Source organism: Lepidochelys kempii, chromosome 17, assembly GCF_965140285.1.
Source record: "Lepidochelys kempii isolate rLepKem1 chromosome 17, rLepKem1.hap1, whole genome shotgun sequence".
Classification (NCBI taxonomy): domain Eukaryota; kingdom Metazoa; phylum Chordata; order Testudines; family Cheloniidae; genus Lepidochelys; species Lepidochelys kempii.
This window is the reverse complement of record NC_136396.1, coordinates 18,743,733-18,763,748: the sequence shown is the minus strand read 5'-3', so window position 1 is coordinate 18,763,748 and position 20,016 is coordinate 18,743,733. Positions and strand designations below refer to the sequence as shown.

Here is a 20,016-nt window from a genome sequence, read left to right as displayed (position 1 = left end):
TGATTCTATTATACAACAAAAAGTAACTATAAAATGCTGATTTTAAAAAGTATCTCCCAGTTCACATGTAGCTTCATGCCGCTCCTACCTTAATCTAAATGATCAATCCAACCACCCACACAAACAGCCTAGGAAAATGGTAAGCCTTGAAGTATGTACTGAAGGTTTGCAGATCCAGGCACTGTTGGACTAAGGGAGGAGTACCTGAGTTGAGGGTTCATTACTGTAAAACAACCTGTTAACACTCCCCTTCTATAATGTACAGTCTAACTTCCCTGACAGCTGATCTAAATTATAGAAAAGGTTTTTAGCATTCCATTTTGCTAGCTTTGGAAAAATCAGAAATGCTTCCAAGTTTGCTTTAAAAAAAAAATCAATAATTAAGTGAGAAATTAATTACATATTATTTTGACATATAGGAGCATGCAAACTCTTTTCAAAATTAAGTTCTGAGTGAGAGCCACAGAGCTCTGCCTCACTGCCAGATTCCTGTTACCATGCAAGTAGGTAACCATATTGTTGGGTACAATATTTCCTCTTAAAATGTTCTGTGTTGAACTGATGTACAATGGTACTGTGACACAAAAGACTGACTGAATTACACTGTCAGCTAATGGAGAAAGATTGGTGTCACAAAGGACAATCCAACTAATGAAGAATAAAAGTAGGTTTGCACTCTTTTGAAAGTAACACCCCAAATACATCAGAGGAGTGAATCATAGAATATCAGGGTTGGAAGGGACCTCAGGAGGTCATCTAGTCCGACCCCCTGCTCAAAGCAGGACCAACTAAATCATCCCAGCTAGAGCTTTGTCAAGCCTGACCTTAAAAACTCTAAGGAAGGAGATTCCACCATCTCCCTAGGTAACGCATTCCACTGCTGGCGAGCCATTCGGTCCCTAGTCTGTAGAGGTGCATGGGATTCTTCTGTCCTAAGTGCAGGACTCTGCAAATGTCCTTGTTGAACCTCATCAGATTTCTTTTGGCCCAATCCTCCAATTTGTCTAGGTCCCTCTGTATCCTATCCCTACCCTCCAGCGTATCTACCACTCCTCCCAGTTTAGTGTCATCTGCAAACTTGCTGAGGGTGCAATCCACACCATCTTCCAGATCATTAATGAAGATATTGAACAAGAATATGTCCTTGTTTCACTTATACACTTGCACAATTGTCTTTCTGTGTAAAGTTGAGCATCAAATGATTCTGTCTCAAACACATAAATCACTAGAATGATTCAATGTATGAGCTGTCTCAATGAACTGAAGGAAGGACCCTGTTTGGGAAGATTAAGCAGAAAATTATGATTTCCTTCCCTCCATACAACACCTACACACACACACACTCACCTCTCCTTCTCTGCAAAGTCATTTTGTAATTTTTGTTCTTTTTCAAGGGCTATATTCTCTGCTTGGTTCTTCAGGGTCTGTTCATATTCTCTGATTTTCTCTTTAAGCGCTTTTATTGTAACCTCTACAGAAAAACAATGAGGCAAAGAATGAGTTTACACAGCTCCATGTGGCTACAAGAATACAAGGCTCTCTTTACCCTGTAGGCTCAGTGTGTTTTAAAATTTAGCTCTTCAACTCTGACACAAAATCAATGGATACAAGTCCCTTTAGAGACCTTTTACTCCCTAAATGTTAAATTGAACTTTAAACGTTTAGGTTGAGAAGGATCAATGGATTTTGCTGGGAAGCAGACCTACAGTTTCTATAACATGACTGAAAAAAAATCAATGGTAAAATATAATATCACCTTATTAACTAGTCTCAAATTAGCTCTCTGCTGAGTGGAGATAAATAAAGTCCCACTGTGGGTTTAAGTATGAATTTACACAAATAGTTCATTCATATTACTGTGCTCATGTCAAAAGAAGCAATTTTAATATGACTCTTGTACAGATTCAGTCTTTCATTAATTGAACACACACCAGCTTCACAACTTATGAAAAATATGGCAGTTAGGATTTAACTGCTGTGTTAACACATATATCAAATTTAATAGACAAACTGGAATCCTTAATATTTTTGTTACAGTAACTGACATTGTCACTGAGACTCTCACTCCACCCACATAGAAGGGCAGAATTCTTTATGCCTTAAGGCTTACAATAGGAAAGCAAGACACGGACCAAGACTGGTGTGCTTTGCAACAAAAAGCGAGTCTGGAAAGGAACCATATTTAGACAAGACTCATAAGCTGGCAATACTTTGATGCTGCCAGGGAGAGATGTAGCAGTCCAAGAAGTGATATTATTAGCAATATTGGTGAAAGGAGAAAAATACTACCAGATGCAAAAAAACCTGTCCATAAACAAATTGGAAAGACAAATGCCACTATAAAAATTAAAGCCTACAGGTTGAAATTGGATCTAACTTATACCATGTAAAATTAGGTTAATGGAATTTTATTATAAGACCAGAATAAGTGAGATTAGAATCTTGGTGTAGGGAGCACAGAGGGAAAAGTCAGAGCCACTGTGACCAACTAATAGAGAAGAATTGAAATAACAAATGCACATAACCAACCACTGGCTTTTGACTAAATATGACAGTCTAAAATTTTTTAGACATTTAAAAAAAATCATCTGAGGCTCATTAAATCATGTCATTGCCTGGTGTCCCTTTTTACCATATTGATCAATTGTATTCTTGAAAATCCAAGGGAAAATTCTTCCTTCAGACCTGCAAAGTAGATCTGAACATTGATATTTTCTTGGATGTGCAGAGTTGGTATTTGCCATTTGGACAGGAGAGAATTTTACCCTAAATATTTTCATCACTAAAATGTAAGAAAACAAAATGAACTAAGTAATATAGAGAACTTAATTCAGCACTGGAACGAGTAAGTGCAATTCCACTAAGGACCATGAGAGCTGTCCCTGCTTGCACCCTCAGACCCTGACTCATTCAAAGCTACATAGATATGAAGTACCCCCAGTAAAGGGTCATGATTTAGGCTCAAACCCCGTTCACAGCTATGCTCACTTGAGTAGTTCCAGTGAAGTCAATGGAATTACTCCACTCCAGGAAGCAAGCACCTTATTTGTAATCTGTGCTGGCTAAAGCTCAACAAGCAATTACAGAAATACCACTTCTGGGGGATGGTACTTACAGGAACAAGAAAGTTTTGAGAGGGAGTTCTCCAGGTTAAGGAGGAGAGTTTACATTATCCTTGGGTGAGTTTCTCAGTTTGTTTTTGTCTGCTTGCTTGCTTGCCATGTGCTTGGTAGATTGACAAATATAGTGTGGTCTGTTTTGGGGGCTGTGTGCTGAGCCAAGCAGCCTGCTACACTAGGCTGACAGCTTACTAATGAGCCTCCATCCTGCTATCCTCTGAACCCTAACCCCTTTAAAATCCCTTGACAAGGAGGCAGGGCTAACTCAGGGCTAACCCCCCCACCCCCTCAAAAAAAAAACCCCTCCAAACTAAACAAAAACAAAACACACAAACAAAAAAGCCCTACAAGAGTAAAAATAATGCAGGCAGAAATCCAGGAGCAGATTAGGGGCTATCTAGTTTATCACACTGAATGTAACATGTTCAGTTATCTGCCTTGTGGGCAGGTGGCATGTGTGTGCATGCAGTGCAAGCAGCTCTTGGCCCCCACAGACACAATACAGGCACTGGAGGCCAGAGTGGCTGAACTGAAAGAGCTAAGGGAAACAGAGGAACATAGACAAGACTTTCAGGCACAGAACAGAGTGGTCCCAACCCCAATCTGACAGCCTCTGTACTGTTAAAGAGGATGAAAATCTCAGGTAAGGAGCGCATAAGGCTGGAGCAGAAGGAAACAATCCTATTGTTGAGACCCTCCTTCCAGATTATGTAATGGGATCCTCCCACACTGAGGCTATCCCTCCAGGACAGGGAACAGTTATTAGAAAGAGACAGGTAATAGTGATGGGGATTTGATTATCAGAAGAGAAGGTTACTCACCTTGTGCAATAACTGAGGTTCTTCGAGATGGTTGTCCCTGTGGGTGCTCCACTTTACGTGTCTTGACGCACTGCGCTTGTAGTTGGAGATTTGGGATAGCAGTGCCTGGTTGGGCCGCGCATGCGCTTTGCAATCTTGCGCCGTTCTGAGCGGTGACAGTAATGCACAACCAACCATTCCTCAATTCCTTCTCTACCTCAGAGAATCGATTTTAAACTCCAAAGTAGAGGGGGTGATGCATGGAGTGAAAATTATGGTAATTTTCTGGTAATATGGTAATAATTATGGTAATTTTCGCTCCATGCATTTGAAGAAGTGGGTTTTTTTACCCACGAAAGCTTATGCCCAAATAAATCTGTTAGTCTTCAAGGTGCCACCAGATTCCTAGTTGTTTTTGTGGATAAAGACTAACATGGCTACCCCTCTGATACTAACAAACCCTAATCTATCTAACAAGAAAGAGTGGGTGCCGCTGATCGGTCTGACTCAGTCTAAAGGTGGTAGAGAAGGAACTGAGGGATGGCTGCGCAATGCTATGTAACGGATTGGAATGGTGCAAGAAAGCAACAGCTGTGCGCAGCCGTTAGGGGAAATCAACCTAGTTAGCATATGTGACTCCATTTTGGGTTTCCTCTCGGCCATTAACTAGAAGCGAGCACATCACGTACCAAGGAAGGAAGGATCCTTCAAGGTGGACTGCTGGACAGTTTCAAGATAAGGGAAACAAACCTGGAGACAGGAACCAGCTGACATGCCTGAAATAGTTGCCACTTCAGCTTTTTTGCATGGGGAAGGTGGCTGCAGGGGATTGGTAATAGATAAGGAGAAGGCCTGTTTATTGGTTTTGGCCCCCCAAGGCACACAGGCAGGATGTTTTGCCAACAGTATATAATCTTGGTGTAACCTGTAATCGGGGTCCTGTTCTGCTTAACAGAGCAGTACCACGCTCGAGCGTAATAAACCTACAAACTTTGAGATACGCTGTAGTTTGTCTTTATTTGGTTACCTCAGCCTAGAAACGAACTGCACCTGTCCTCACTGAAATAATTCACAACAGTTTTGGCAACTACAAAGGGACTCTAGGCTCGCCCTTGTAAGCGAAGCCGCACTCTTTCCCTCGGACAACTCCAGCCGGCACCGGGTGAGTTCACCTTTGAGAACTCCGAGAAACAGGAGTGTGGGCCGTTGCTTAGGTGATAAGGTGGCACATTAGGCATTCTTTTGATAGCCCTAGAATGGGCTCTGGGCAGAGCGTGAGCAGGGGACCCCCTTTGGCTGAGATTCTCGAGAATTGGAAAAATATTTGTGGCACCCATGGGTTAGGTAAAAGGAGAGCTGTAATTTTGTGTAAAGTCGAGTGGCCAGCGCTGACTATTCAGACGCCCTTTGAATGGCCACCTGATGGAACTTTTGCACAGGATGAATTCACCTGCCTTCGACAACAGCTGGAGGACAAGCATCCAGCTCAAATGGATTATTGGTATGTATGTGATAATTGGGCATATGCCCAAGATAAGTGGTGCCCCCCGACTTTGAGCTCTGGTACCAGATCTAAGGTTTGCATGCCGCTTGCGGGTTCCACTCCGCCCTATGCTGCCCCTCTATACCAGTCTCTAACCCTACCCCCTGTTACGCTTCAAGCGCCCCTGATACAACAGCCCATTGCAACGGACACTGACCGTGTCACTATGGTCACGGTCCACCGCCCTTTTGGCCCTGGGGACCTGGTCACCTGGCAGTCACAGATGCCGAGGTTGTGCGACGATCCGGAAGGAGTCCTACAGACTATCCGTTCAGGCTTTACGGCATTCAACCCTAACTGGGCAGACGTCCAGGCGATTTTGCGAACCCTATTTACCTCTGACGAGAGGTATTCTATTCTAGAAGCTAATCGGCGTTGGGTGGGGGACGCTGAGAATCACACTCCTTGGCCTGAAGCTGATCCAGGTTGGAATCCTAACGACCTCGATGGCCGGGCCCGCCTCTCAGCTGCCCGGGAAGGGCTCCTGGAGAGCATCCGTAGGGCGGGTAGTAAGATGGCAAATTGGTCAAAAATTAGAGTGTGCCAGCAAGACCTAAACGAGCATCCACCTGCATTTTTTGCCTGCTTGTTTAAGCGGGTTAGACTGTATGGGGGAGGGGTGGAGCAAGCAGCCGAGGTTAGCCGCACGATGATGGTCTCTTACTTTGTTGATCAAGCGGCACCGGACATAAAGAAGTATTTAATTAAAAATGTTCCCGATTGGCCAGGGAAACCCCGAAGCGAAGTAGTTCGCCTGGCCACTTTTGTGTTTAATGGTAGGGATGAGGAGAAAGCTAAGGAAAAACGTAAGCAAAAGGAGGAGGAAGTAAGTATGTTGGCAGCCGCATTGCAGGTTCCCTTGGGGAATCAGCACTGGCAGGGACACGGGAATACAAGGGGGAGGGGACGCGGGACAGGACGAGGAGGAGGCTGGGGTGGGACAAGGAACGGGAACTGTAATTATTGTAAGCAACCAGGGCACTGGAAGAGGGAATGCCCCCTGCTTCCACAAGGGGCTCCTTGACGGGATCAGCTGGAGACCAGTTCTTCCTTTCCTCCTAACACTCCCCAGGACTTCGCTAATCCCCAGTGACTAGAGGCAGAGACTTTGGGAGCCGTGGGAGAGTTGGAATGGGATCTTGGATTGCAGTTGCAAATTTACTTGAAAATTGGGGAACAGTTTGTGCCCTTTTTGGTGGATACTGGAGCCACCCTTTCCACTTTAACTTTTGTTCTGGGCTCTTTTTCTTATACCAAGGTCTGGGTGCAGGGTATTGAGGGCAACCCGAGCCCGGCTCCCCTATCCTGCCCCGTCCCTGTGGAGCTGGGTTCTTTAAAGTTGTCACATAGATTTGTTGTCATGCCAGAAGGCCCCGTTAACCTTCTTGGGTGGGACGTGCTTAGCAAGCTGGGAGCCCACATATATTGTGCCCCCGGGGGGCTTCGCATGTCTGTCCCGGACTCGGCGGTTGCTTCTCTTATGGCCTTGGTTACCCCGATTCCCGATCTCCCCACAGAATTGTCCAGCGTTCCACTCAATTTGTGGAGCATGAGTTCCACTGATGTGGGCCTCCTTAAATCAGCCACTCCAGTCAGTCTGCAGGTGAGGGATGGGCCGCCTCCCTCCGTAAAACAATATCCCTTGCCGAAGGAGGCGGAGGAAGGTATTTCCCTTCTTATCTCTAGCTACTTAACCCAGGAGGTCTTGGTTCTGTGCACTTCTCCTAGTAATAAAAAGTCAAAACCGGGCCCGGATGGGCGCCCAATTTATCGGTTTGTTCAAGATCTGCGTGCGATAAATAGTCATGTTATAACCCCCTCCCCAGTGGTCCCTGATCCAAGTACTATCCTGACACTGATTCCCCAGTCGGCTACTTGTTTCACGGTTGTAGACTTGTGTGCTGCATTTTTCAGTATTTCTTTCCACCCCGACTCCCCATATCTGTTTGCGTTCACTGGGGGGGGGGGTCAGCAGTTAACCTGGACGCACCTCCCCCAAGGGTTCTCAGGCTCCCCCACTATTTTTTCCCGAATTCTAGCCGATGATTTGAAAGACATTGTTTTGCCTAGCTCCTCTGTTCTAGTCCAATATGTGGATGATTTGTGGATTGCTAGCTCTGATTATAATGCATGTTTAGCTGATTCTGTTACTCTGCTTACTGCATTAGCTAATAAGGGCCACCATGCATCTCCATCCAAGCTGCAGCTGTGCCGAACCTAGGTGATCTATTTAGGTTTTGTGATTCGGCCTGGAGAGCGTTTATTCTCTCCTGATAGGGTGCAGGCAATCTAGGATTACCCGTGCCCGACTACAAAAAAGCAATTGCGGGCTTTCCTGGGGGCTGCGGGGTTCTGCCGACCCTGGATTGTGGCCTTTGGGGAATTGGTGAAACCGTTAGTCCAGGCCACCACAACTTCTAACCCCGATCCTGTTCTCTGGACCCTGGAGATGGCAGTCGCTTTCGCATCCACAAAGAAAGCCCTGATCTCTGCACCCACCTTGGGACTCCCGGATTATGGTCAACCATTTTTTCTCTTCAGTCACAAGCAGCGGGGAGTGGCCAGCCATGTCCTATTGCAGTACCTAGGGGATCGCCCATGCCCCATAGCTTACTATTCCATACAATTAGGCCCTGCCATTCGGGGATCAGTCTCCTGTGTGCAGTCCATTGCCGCTGCAGCCCTTATGGTGGAACGGTCATGCCCTATTGTTCTGGGGCACCCTTTGACTTTCTGGGTCCCCCATAAGGTTGAGGTTCTCTTAAAACAGCATACAACGCAGGCGCTGTCTCCACACAGGGGGCACACAAAAACGAGCTGATTCTGCTGGCCGCTGACATCATCACCCTTTGCCGCTGCAACGTCCTCAACCCCGCTACACTGACACCCCTTCCAGAGGATGGCACGCCTCACCATGTATGTATGGACATCATCGCTGAGAGTGGTAAGCCTCGCCCGGATTTACGTGACCAGCGATGACGTCCATACCCGCAGACACCTTGTCTACCCTGCAAATTGAGGTGACGCAGTTATCTCAGACCACACTGCAGAACCGCTTAGCCTTGGACTATCTCCTTGCAAACCGGTGTGTGTGTGTGTGTGTGTTCGTGTTAACTCAAGCTGTTGTGTCTTTGTGAATCAACACCGCAGGGTGGAAACCGATATCCACACCCTTATACAGCAGGCCACCTCGCTTCACCGTGTCATCCTTGACGACACCAGTACCGGATTCCATGAGACCTGGAGCTGGCTCACCTCCTGGCTGCCAGACTTGGGGAAGGCGTATTTTGTACCTCTTTCTTATGGCTGTTTCTGTTTTTGTATTATTCTTTGTATGCCTACAATGCTGTAGTATGTGCTGCCGGCAAATTTTAATCTCGCATCGAGGTTATTCTGCCCCGATATAATTTACTGACGTACATAAGAAAAGGAGGGACTGTAGGAGGAAGTCAACCTAGTTAGCATATGTGACTCCATTTTGGGTTTCCTCTCGGCCATTAACTAGAAGCGAGCACATCACGTACCAAGGAAGGAAGGATCCTTCAAGGTGGACTGCTGGACAGTTTCAAGATAAGGGAAACAAACCTGGAGACAGGAACCAGCTGACATGCCTGAAATAGTTGCCACTTCAGCTTTTTTGCATGGGGAAGGTGGCTGCAGGGGATTGGTAATAGATAAGGCGAAGGCCTGTTTATTGGGTTAGGCCCCCCAAGGCACACAGGCAGGATGTTTTGCCAACAGTATATAATCTTGGTGTAACCTGTAATCAAGGTCCTGTTCTGCTTAACAGAGCGGTACCACACTCAAGCGTAATAAACCTACAAACTTTGAGATACGCTGCAGTTTGTCTTTATTTGGTTGCATCAGCCTAGAAACGAACTGTACATGTCCTAACTGGAATAATTCGTAACACAGCCCAACCGGTCACTGCTACCACAAATCTCCAATTACAAGCATAGGGCATCAAGACACCAAAAGTGGAGCACCCACAGGGACACTCCTCAAAGAAGAAATATAGATAGCTGGGTTTGTGATGACCAGAAGAACCTCATACTAAATTGCCTGTCAGGTGCAAAGGCTGTGGATCTCACGAGACATCTAGACAGATGTATGTGCAGTGCTGGGTAGTAGCTAATGGTTGTGGTTTATGTAGGTATCAGTGACGCAAGGAAAGACAGGCGAGAGATCCCAGAGGCCAAATTTAGGCTGCTAGGCAAGGGATTAAAGTCCAGGACCTCTGAAGTGCTTTCAGTTCCATGTGCAGGGCCAGAAAGAGAGGCAGAACTGCAAGGTCTCAATTCACAGATGAGATGACAGTGTAAGGAGGAGGGTTGTTGGATTATTACAATCTGGGGAACCTTTTGGGAAAGGAGGATCCTATATAGGAAGGACAGGCTCCATGTAAACCAAAACGGAACCAGACTGCTTCACTGGAGATTTTCAAAAGGAGACTGGACAGCCATCTGTCTTGGATGGTTTAGACACAACAAATCCTGCATCTTGGCAGGGGGTTAGACTGGATGACCCTTGCAGTCCCTTCTAACCCTAAGGTTCTATGATTCTAAGTAAAATTAAAAAGTTGTAGAGGATTTTTTAAACAAAGGGCTGGGGAAAAGCTGACAGATATGGAGAAGCACATGGTTCGGGCAGAGACATCCCTTAGGGATGAATTTATTAATGGGAGAACTCTATATCCTAGTAAACAGGATACAAAAGAAGTTGGTAAGTACAGGTAGGCGCTAGTGAGGAACAGTCAAACACAAAAGAGTCCCATTTAAATACAACACCTAAAGGCAAGCAACTGAATATTAACAAAATGTACAAGTGCTTTTTATAAGATGGGTGTACCAGAGTGCCTGGTATTAATCAAGGATAATGATATAATAGGCATTGTGGGGAACTTGGTGGCATGAGGATAATCAATGGGACAAAGTAATCCCATGGTACAAAATACATAGGAATGACAGAGAAGGTCATGCTGGTCGGGGAGTGGCACTATATGTGAAAGAAAGCATAGAGTCAAATAAAAGTGAAAACTTTAAATGAATCAAACTGTACCATAAAATCTTTATTGATAGAAATTCCGTGCTTGAACAATAAGAGTATAGCAGTAGGACTATACTACCAACCACCTGACCAGAATGGTGACACCAACTGTGAAATGCTCAGGGAGATGAGAGGTTGAAAAAGCAAATGCAGCAATAATAATGGAGGATTTCAAGTATCCTCAAATTGATTGGGTATGTGTCTCCTCAGGGAGGGATGCAGAGAGAAAATTCTAGACACCACTGATGCGGCCTGTAGAACCCACAAAAGGGAGAGGAAATTCCTGATTTAGTCCTAAATGGATCCCAGGATCCCAGTCTAAGAGGTAAATAGAGATGAGACGCTCCGTAATAGCAACCACAATGTAATTAAATATAACATCCTTGTAAGGGGCAAAATTCCAAAAGAAACCCATCACAGCAGCACTTCACCTCAAAAAGGGGAAGTACATAAAAATGAGGAAGCTAGTTAAACAGAAATTAAGGAATAGTCACAAGGTGAAATGCCTAACAACTGCATGGAGACTGAAAACAGCAAAATAGAGGCTCAAACTAAATGCATATCTCAAATGCCACAATGGCTAACCAATAGAGTAAAAGAGGCAGTTAGAGGCAAAAAGATATCCTTTAAAAATTGGAATTCTAATCCTAATGAGGAATATAGAAAGAAGCAATCAAGTGTAAAAGTACAGGAAGGCAGGCCGAGAAAGAATCTGAAGATCAACTCAGCTAAGGACACAAAAACTAACAGCAAAAAATGTTTAAGTACATCAGAAAAAGGAACCCTACCGAACAGTCAGTGAGACCACCTGATAACTGACGTGCTAAAGGAGCAATCAAGGAAGACAAAGCCATTGTGGAGAAGCTAAATGAATTCTTTGCATCCGTCTTCACTGCAGAGGATGTGGGGGAGATCCCCATACCCGAGTCATTCTTTTTAGGTGACAAAACTGAGGAACTGTCCCAGACAGAAGTGACAACAGAGGTGGTTTTGGAACAAATTGATATATGAAACAGTAATAAGGCACCAGGACTAGATAGTATTCACCCAAGAATCCTGAATAAGCCTCTATACCAGATGACTGGAAGATAGCTAATGTAATGCCTATTTTTAAAAAAGGATCCAGAGAAGATCCTGCCCATTACAGGCTAGTAGGTACCAGGTAAATTTGTTGAAACTATAATAAAGAATAAATGTATCAGATAATAGATAAATATATGATATGTTGGGAAGAGTCAAAAAGCATGTGAACAAGGGTGATCCATTCAATATAGTGTTGTTGGACTTTCAGAAAGCCTTTGACAAGGTCCCACACCAAAGGCTCTCAAGCAAAGTGGGCAGTCATGGGATAAGAGAGAAGATCCTCTAATGGATCACTAACTGATTAAAAGATAGGAAACAAAGGCAGGTAGGAATAAACGGTCAGTTTTCACAAGAGAGAGAGTTCCCCAAGGATCTGTATTGGGACCTGTGCTGTTCAACACATTCATAAATGAACTTTAAAAGGGGGTGAACAGTGAGGTGACAAAACTGGCACACTTTACAAAATTACTCAAATTAGTTAAGTACAAAGCTGATTGCGAACAGTTACAAATGGCTCTCACTAAACTAAGGGACTGGATGACAAAATGGTAGATGAAATTCAGTGTTGATATATGCAAGTAATGCATATTGGAAAACATTATTCCAACTATACATACAAAAGAATGGGGTCTAAATTAGCTGTTACCACTTAAGAAAAATCTTGGAGTCATTGTGGATAGTTCTCTGAAAACATCCACTCAATGTGCAGCAGCAGTCAAAAAAGTTAACAGAATGTTAGAAACCATTACGAAAGGGATAAATAAGATGACAGAAAATACCATAATGCCACTATACAAGTCCAACAATACTGTGTGCAGTTCTGGTCACCCCATCTCAAAAACAGATCACAGAATCATAGAAGATTAGGGTTGGAAGAGACCTCAGGAGGTCATCTAGTCCAACCCCCTGCTCAAAGCAGGACCAACCCCAACTAAATCATCCCAGCCAGGGCTTTGTCAAGCCAGGCCTTAAAGACCTCTAAGGATGGAGGTTCCACCACCTCCCTAGGTAACCCATATTAGAGTTAGACTAAGGGGGGACATGAGAGAGGTCTATAAAATCATGAATGGTATGGAGAATGTGAATAGGGAAGTGTTATTTACCCTTTCACATAACACAAGAACTAGAGGTCACCAGATGAAATTAATAGGCAGCACATTTAAAACAAAGAAAAGGCAGTACCATTTCATACAATGCACAGTTAACCTGTGGAACTCATTGCAATGGGATTTTGTGAAGGCCAAAAGTATAAATGGCTTCAAAAAAGATCCATCAATGGCTATTATAGCCAAGAAGGTCAGGGATGCAATCCTGGTATCCCTAAACCTCCAACTGACAGAAACCATCAGGCACAGACCACTGTCAGAGACAGGATACTGGGCTAGACAGACCAGTACGGCCATTCTTATGTTTTTAACTTCATTTAAGGCCACGTACAACCCATCTATGGAAAGAAATCAAAACACCCTTAACTACTAACAGTACTCTGTAGGTCATTCCTAACACATTCAAACCATTTCAATTTAAATACGGCATAGAACTGCAATTCCAGAATGAAAACACTGATCAAAGAGGATTTGGTACATGAATGAAATAAATGTATATGGCATAAAAAAGCCACACATAATAAATGCAAATTTTGTAGTTGCATTAGAGTGCCTGGACCTGCAAGGTGCTGACTTCCCTCAGCTCCCATTGGTTTCAAGATCACAAGCTCTTCATGACATGTCCTTCTACATGTTTGCATGACATTTAGCATAATGGGCCTTGATCCTGACTGAAGTACTTAAGTGCTACGCCTGTCAAAATAAATAAATAAATAAAAAGCAAACAACTGGAGTTGATGGTTCTTTACACTTTCCAAGATCAGGTCCCAAGCTCCTAAACAAAGGTGGTCAAAGTGCATGACCAATAGAGTGCCACAAAGTGAACTGTGGTTGTGTCTCTACTTTTATCTAAGTAGCGCAACTGCCAAGGGTAGAGCTCCCAGTACGCAATGTTACATCTATTGCAGTCCAGTCTGAAGACCTGGATGCTGAGGGACCTGCAGTCTCAATGGGCCACTCCCTTCATATTAAAGAGAGGTGGCTGTAACATGCATCTTTTGCTGCAATTTAGGTTCAGCATATTGTGCCCCAGTAAACTGTCAATGAGACTTCTAGCTGGGCAATGTTTGGATCCCCAAGTCTTACATGATAAACAAAGCCTACTCTCCCATGTGGTAGAACTATTTGCTGCTAGTGTAACTCAGAATTGGATATTTACAAGGAAACCACAAGTTGTGTGTAAAGGGAAATAGGTTTTTACAGTGAGCATATTTTGTTTCCTGGTGCAGGAAGCATGTTTTCTGAAAGGCAAGAAAGCTTGGGTATTTTCAGAGACAGCAGGTTTTTGCACCTTAGATAATGGTCTTTTCATGTACCGGGGTCACCTTAAAAAACTTGCCAACTGCCTTAAAAAATGAAACATTACCTCGGTATTTGCACTATTATCTGGGCATTCCCTGTAGTAATTATTTAGAATTCTGCAAGTACCGAGGTAACTTTACTAATTTATCTGAGGAAAAATTGAGCAGAGAAGATATACTTTTTAAAAAAACAAAACAAAGTTCTTAATATATAGTGGATTAAAAAAATACTTGTTTGGCCTTAGACCAGTCTTACTATAATCTCAGTATTTAATGACTGCTATGTAACTTCAGTATGCTAGCTGGATCACTACTAGGTAGTGCTGAAGGCAACAACAGAATGCTTAAAAGAAGAATGTCCAGCTATCACATGATACTATAGGAAAAGTTCTAAAGGAAATCCTATTGGTCCAGTCAAAGTAAAATAGTCATATGCAGACATGCAAATTTCGAAGTGGCTATAAGCATGCAATAGTCTTCCTTTATTAAATACCGATATATCTGCGCACACTAATTTTATGAAATACAATTAGGGCTAATCCTAATATTCTTCAAACAGTCAGAATTACAATCTGAGAGAAAGAGTGCAATTTTTTCCACCTACCTTGATTTTTCACTTCAGCAAATTCCTTGTTGTATTCCTCTAGAGTTTCCCTAAGTTTCTGGTTCTCTGTTTCAATATCATGCATGCGCTGGACTTTCAGCTGAAGCTGCTGTCCTAGATCCAGAGCTGGAACTGGATCTAAATAATAAAAAGACAACAGCAACACCGCTATAGCTTTAGTAGCTCAGAATCCTGAAATTCTTTGTGGAGGAATTCTCCTTCTTCCTTAGTTAAAATGACATTCTAAAGGTCATATGCAGTGTTGTTGTAGTAAAGCCTAGGTCTTATTTACTTTCCTCTACTTTCTCACGTGTTTTTTTAAAATGATATACAATTCTTTATATTTAGGCTCTCCCTTATTTTCTAAATGATGAATAATATCTTTTTAAAGTGACTGAAAGTATTTTGACAGCATCTTTAAAATGACACAGACTAACCAGGCATGAAAAGTCTCGAGATCCAATCTATTTTTATGAAAAAGACATTAATGTACAAGATGTTTTGTTGTTCTTTTGTTGAGTAAAAGCAACAAAAATTATATTAATTACTGATTAATGGAGTCCTTTAAATACCTCCCCTTTCAAAGAACCATACTTTTGAACAAGCTTATACCATTACCATAAGGCCCTCAGCCATAAGGCACAAACAAGTACAGCTGTGGGGATCTGTGAAAGATCTGTTATTTGATATCAGAATCTCTTGCGTGAATATGATTACAAACCTTTGGCTCATTTTCTATCATAGTGACATTTACTAGTAAACAACTGATGCGAATGCTAATAAAATTTAATTCTGCTAACTGGAGATTTTATGGTACTTATTCTCTATTTTTCTTACACAATAAATTAAATACAAATTTGAAACACTTTATATGTTCTCCTATTGTCAATTCTATCAATTTCTATTCAGCTAAAAACACTGTTACAATACACCTGCCATGTACGGATAGAGAATTTATTCTGGGATCTCAGCTTCCCAGTCAGTGTTGGAAAATGCTGGAGTCCAATGGACTTATAAAAAATTATTGAATGCATTTCTCTTATGGGCGCCAGCATCACTTGTGAAATGGCTGCAAAGATTTAGTCTCCTGTTGAGGAATGCTAAACACTAAACTCAGTGGATCAACAACAGTATATATTATGGAGTTCACTTAATTTTCAAACACCGTAGTCATTAATTTTTCAGACCACCCTCAGTCTCTGGAAACATAATAAGTCTATTGTACCTCTGTTAACACATTAAGCATGAGCCTGTGTGTTTTTCAATATGCTAGCGTTGTTTCACAGTTTATAAAAGAACAGTGCTGGGTTATGTTGAACTCAGAGACATCGTAAGTAGTATACTGCATTTTGTTGTTTAGTTTCTCAACAGCTTATGACATACCTTCTTCATAATATAAAATCTAGGCTGCTTGTCATCTATTCTCTGTACGTACATTCATAGTTTATGACTACATAGATTTTTCATTTGTTTTTAGGCCAAATACTTTTCATTATTATTATCTCTATTAAAATATTTGTAATAAATCAAATTTAAAATGTTATTGTGGCAGGTACAGGGGGTCTGGGTAAGGAATTATACATAAAGTTGAAGTTATAGCAGCACTGAGAAGTCCCTACAATATTTATACACAGTCCAGTTAAGGTGCAGGCTGTCACAACATGAACCTTCTCCCATGCAGCCAAAACAACCATTACCTAGAACGACCATTTTGTCACATTTCTTCAGCCCAGTGTTTCTCCAGCAAAGCCCGTCCAGCACTTTGGACTACTAATCATAAAGAAAGACTGGATGGTGTCAGCCTATTTGATTTAGGGCTATAATACAAACTTAAAAATATAGCAAGTGAGGACCTAAAACTTTATCTGTGATACTTCTATAAAATACTATTAACATTTGTGCTAACAGGCCTAAAATACCATGGCCAATACAAACTGTATTTATAAGAACCAGTGTTCGTACACTGCCTTCTATCCCCATGATTTTTAAAAACATTTTTAGTACATTCATTTTAAAAACCCAGGATACGCACAAGACGCTGTAACAATGCGGAGGCCGGTGGCACCTTACAGACTAACAGATTTATTTGGGCGTAAGCTTTCATTTTCACTCCATGCATCTGAAGAAGTGGGTATTTACCCACGAAAGCTTACACCCAAATAAATCTGTAAGTCTTTAAGGTGCCACCGGACTGCTCGTTGTTTTTGTGGATACAGACTAACACGGCTACCCCTCTGATAGTTGGCACCATACAAGACGCTGTCTGCTCCAAATAAACAATGCTTTTCTAGACTGAAATTAGGAAGGAATTCAAAGACGTATAAAAATAACACATGCATTATAAAGTGAATAATGACTAACCCTTTAGTCAAATTTTCAATCCCTGTAAAGCATTATACTGTAAATAAAAATTCATGCAACCTCATAATTATTCATCAGGACATGTATATTTAATTTAGCTCTATTAAAGGTTAATGCTAAAGTAGCAAACAGTCACAGAAGGACCAAAATGTAAAAACCGTCTCCCATGCATTAAATTTCAAACTTTACTATAGCTTAGTTGACCAACTAAAAGCCTGCAGCCTTAGAATATTGTTTTGGGATTCGTAAAAGGCATTGCCGAAGTACCTCTTAGGCTTAATTTATAAATGAAACTAATTACTGCATGACAACATAATGACTATGACTTGCTTTGGCTAGAGAGTCAAACAATTAATTTATGTATCTCAAACCCCAACGTGCATTTTAAACTTTAGAAATCACAGCTTTTTGGTCTTCTTAATTATCTCCAACACCATTTAAACTTCACACAGGTATTACTGTGTTCAATGTAAGCACCACAATCTGAAATCTTTGATGTTATATTTTTCTTCTTGATTGGTGTGAGGGGGTTTTGGGGGGGGGGGGGGGGGACAACCAGAACTTGCACATATAAAAGGCTGTCTTTTTATGTTACACAGATTTCATATAATTTAACAGGAGGTCATTGACATTTGAAGGAACTGAAATGAAATGGTGATAGCGTACAGAAAGCAGCAAAGACAAGGTTCCAAATAAGGGAGTGCTTTTTCTCTAACCCCCAGTACAGCAAAACCTTGCTAATCGACACTAGTAACTGAAAGACTCACTGTAAATGACAATTTTGCAAGCTAGAGATTAAGTCCCAAATCAAGAGTCTGGTGCCCCGCCTGGACACAGAGCTGACAAGAAGGCGGGGAAAGAGAGGAAATGCTAAAATCGCTAGTATACAAAAATGCCTATAAATCATTACCATCTGGCATTAGTTAGGTGAAAGGTGAGTTGAGATACCTGCTTTTATGCTAAACCTTTCATTTTATTATGACCTCATCTTCCAACTCCCCATACCCATTTTTTTCTGTCTAATCCACCTGTTGCATCCTAACACCAAGACAGAAACTCATCTTTATTTCTATTTGTTTAGTGACTAGCATAATGAGGCCCTGATCCTTGACTGAGCGTCAGACATAGTACCATAATAGAAATACTAAATAATAGTCAAAACTATTCTATGCCACTCAAGCCCTGAGGATGGGCTAGTGTCCACAGAACTCACCCTTCCCCTAACCTTTCCATGTGCTGCCTTCTCAGTGCTGCTTCACAAGGAGCTCACTCTGAGCAGGTCTCCCAGGCCACACACATGGCAGACCTGTGTGAATGCGCAGGTGTGCAGCTACAAATGAGGCTCTGGTCAAGAAGGAGGGGGCTGGATATGCCTCTGAATGAACAAAGACATGCAAAAAGCAACTGTGTTAACTTTGGACAAATGCAGTGTCGTTTTCCTGGCAGATAATACTTCACAATGTACTAGTTAATGCACACTCTTTTTTTTTTTTAAAAACAAAATACACTCGTCAAATTAATATAAGGCCTTAATAAGAGGATCTGCTGTTAAACCACTTCTGAGAGGGGAAAGAACACCAATTTTTTGGTGGAGTTTATAAATGTGTGGACGAGCCAGGTTCTATTGTGCATATTTTAAGAGCAGGGTTTTAAAGTAAAAGAAGGGTGGATCTCAGTGAAACAATGCACTGCATTACCAGCCTGATGTAACATTTCAGCAATAGCCATAACATTTTAACGCTTAGACCAAATGTAAACTCTGCCATAGTACCACAAAGTAAAACTGGACTATCACTGAACAGATGAATTTCCAAACTGAGTTTTCTTCAAAAACAATTCTCCATGCATTGTACAAGCTGGAAAAAAAACCACAGATCTTAATAATTCAATATAACTGTTTACACAAAGAGCACTGTGGGTAATGTTGCCCTCCCCTGTCATTAGGCAGAAGATGAATGCACCCCCTTGTGAGTGCTGTTCATGCAATGACATCACGCTCCTGCATGCGTTACTTTTCGCCAGTGCACTCTAGGCTAATGTAATCATACGATTATATAATTAACCCAGCTGTCTCATTAAGAAAATCAACTGGAATTCAGGGCATAATTAGTCATACAGCAATTAGCATGCTGATGAGCAACTGATGAAAAGCTGTCTAGATATTGAATATGCTGGGACCACCTTATTTATTTAAAAAGAAAAAGAAAAAGAAAAAAGCACCTCAGCAGAAAAAAAAAATAAGATCAATTTTAAGAAGTTAATCTTTAAAAATATTTCTGATAGTACCTGTTTGAAAAGATAGAGAAGTGAAAAAAATAGTGAAATTATTTCTAAATCATGTGAACAGACTTCAGAAGCAAAAATCAATTGTGCCCTATATTATGTAGTTCGTCCCTATTTAAAATTAATTATTCCATCTGCAAACTAATACAAGACAAAGAGACTAATACAAAGCCAGACTGGAAAGGTAAATCCTATCAACTAAGACGGAAAAACTATCACTGTTTAAATTTACAATTCACACAGTATTGACCAACCCTTAACTATCCCTGATACTATTAAAAAAAAATTGAGGACATTTGCATGGCTTGAGGTTTCTTTATAGAAACTGCTTTACCAAGCCTTGAGATTGTACCTGAAATGTGAGAAGTGATGATTACTTGATTGCTCAGCAAACATAACAGTGTCCTAGCCATTTCTGGTATACAGCCACATTGTTTCTTATATTTAAAAGATTTTGTAGGTGGCTAATTGGTGTTATGGAAAATGGGAACTCCTGACCACAGAAGGCATGAGTTATAAAGTGCTCCCTAGACTCAACCATAGGGACTGATTCCTGTTTTGCCAACGGGAGAGAATTGGAATGTATGGAATGGAGTATGTTCAACAGGATCAGGACAATGTTCTCTGTGAATTTTAAGTCTCCACACAAAGCTTTCACATCAGCATGACTGTGGACTTAAAATTTCTGCAAGAGTAATGTGCTAAAACACAGGTCACTATAAATTTCAGATGTGTCTACATATGTTGTAGGATTTAACTTTGTGCCACAG

At 41.8% G+C, this 20,016-nt stretch overlaps 1 protein-coding gene across 9 annotated transcripts in view; it reads right to left on the bottom strand.

Moving 5' to 3' along the window:
- Positions 1 to 20,016, bottom strand: part of CUX1 (cut like homeobox 1) — a 402,508-nt gene that overhangs the window by 188,332 nt on the left and 194,160 nt on the right. For 6 of the 9 annotated variants that reach the window (XM_073315649.1, XM_073315641.2, XM_073315642.2 and 3 more), the window contains exons 5-6: positions 14,603 to 14,740; positions 1,348 to 1,471 (exon numbers count right to left, since the gene is read on the bottom strand). In XM_073315649.1, coding sequence (XP_073171750.1) covers positions 1,348 to 1,471; positions 14,603 to 14,740 — 262 coding nt within the window. Of the gene's footprint in view, positions 1 to 1,347; positions 1,472 to 3,940; positions 4,102 to 14,602; positions 14,741 to 20,016 lie in introns of those variants that run through there. The other 3 variants (XM_073315650.1, XM_073315645.2, XM_073315648.2) reach the window with 2 other exon arrangements.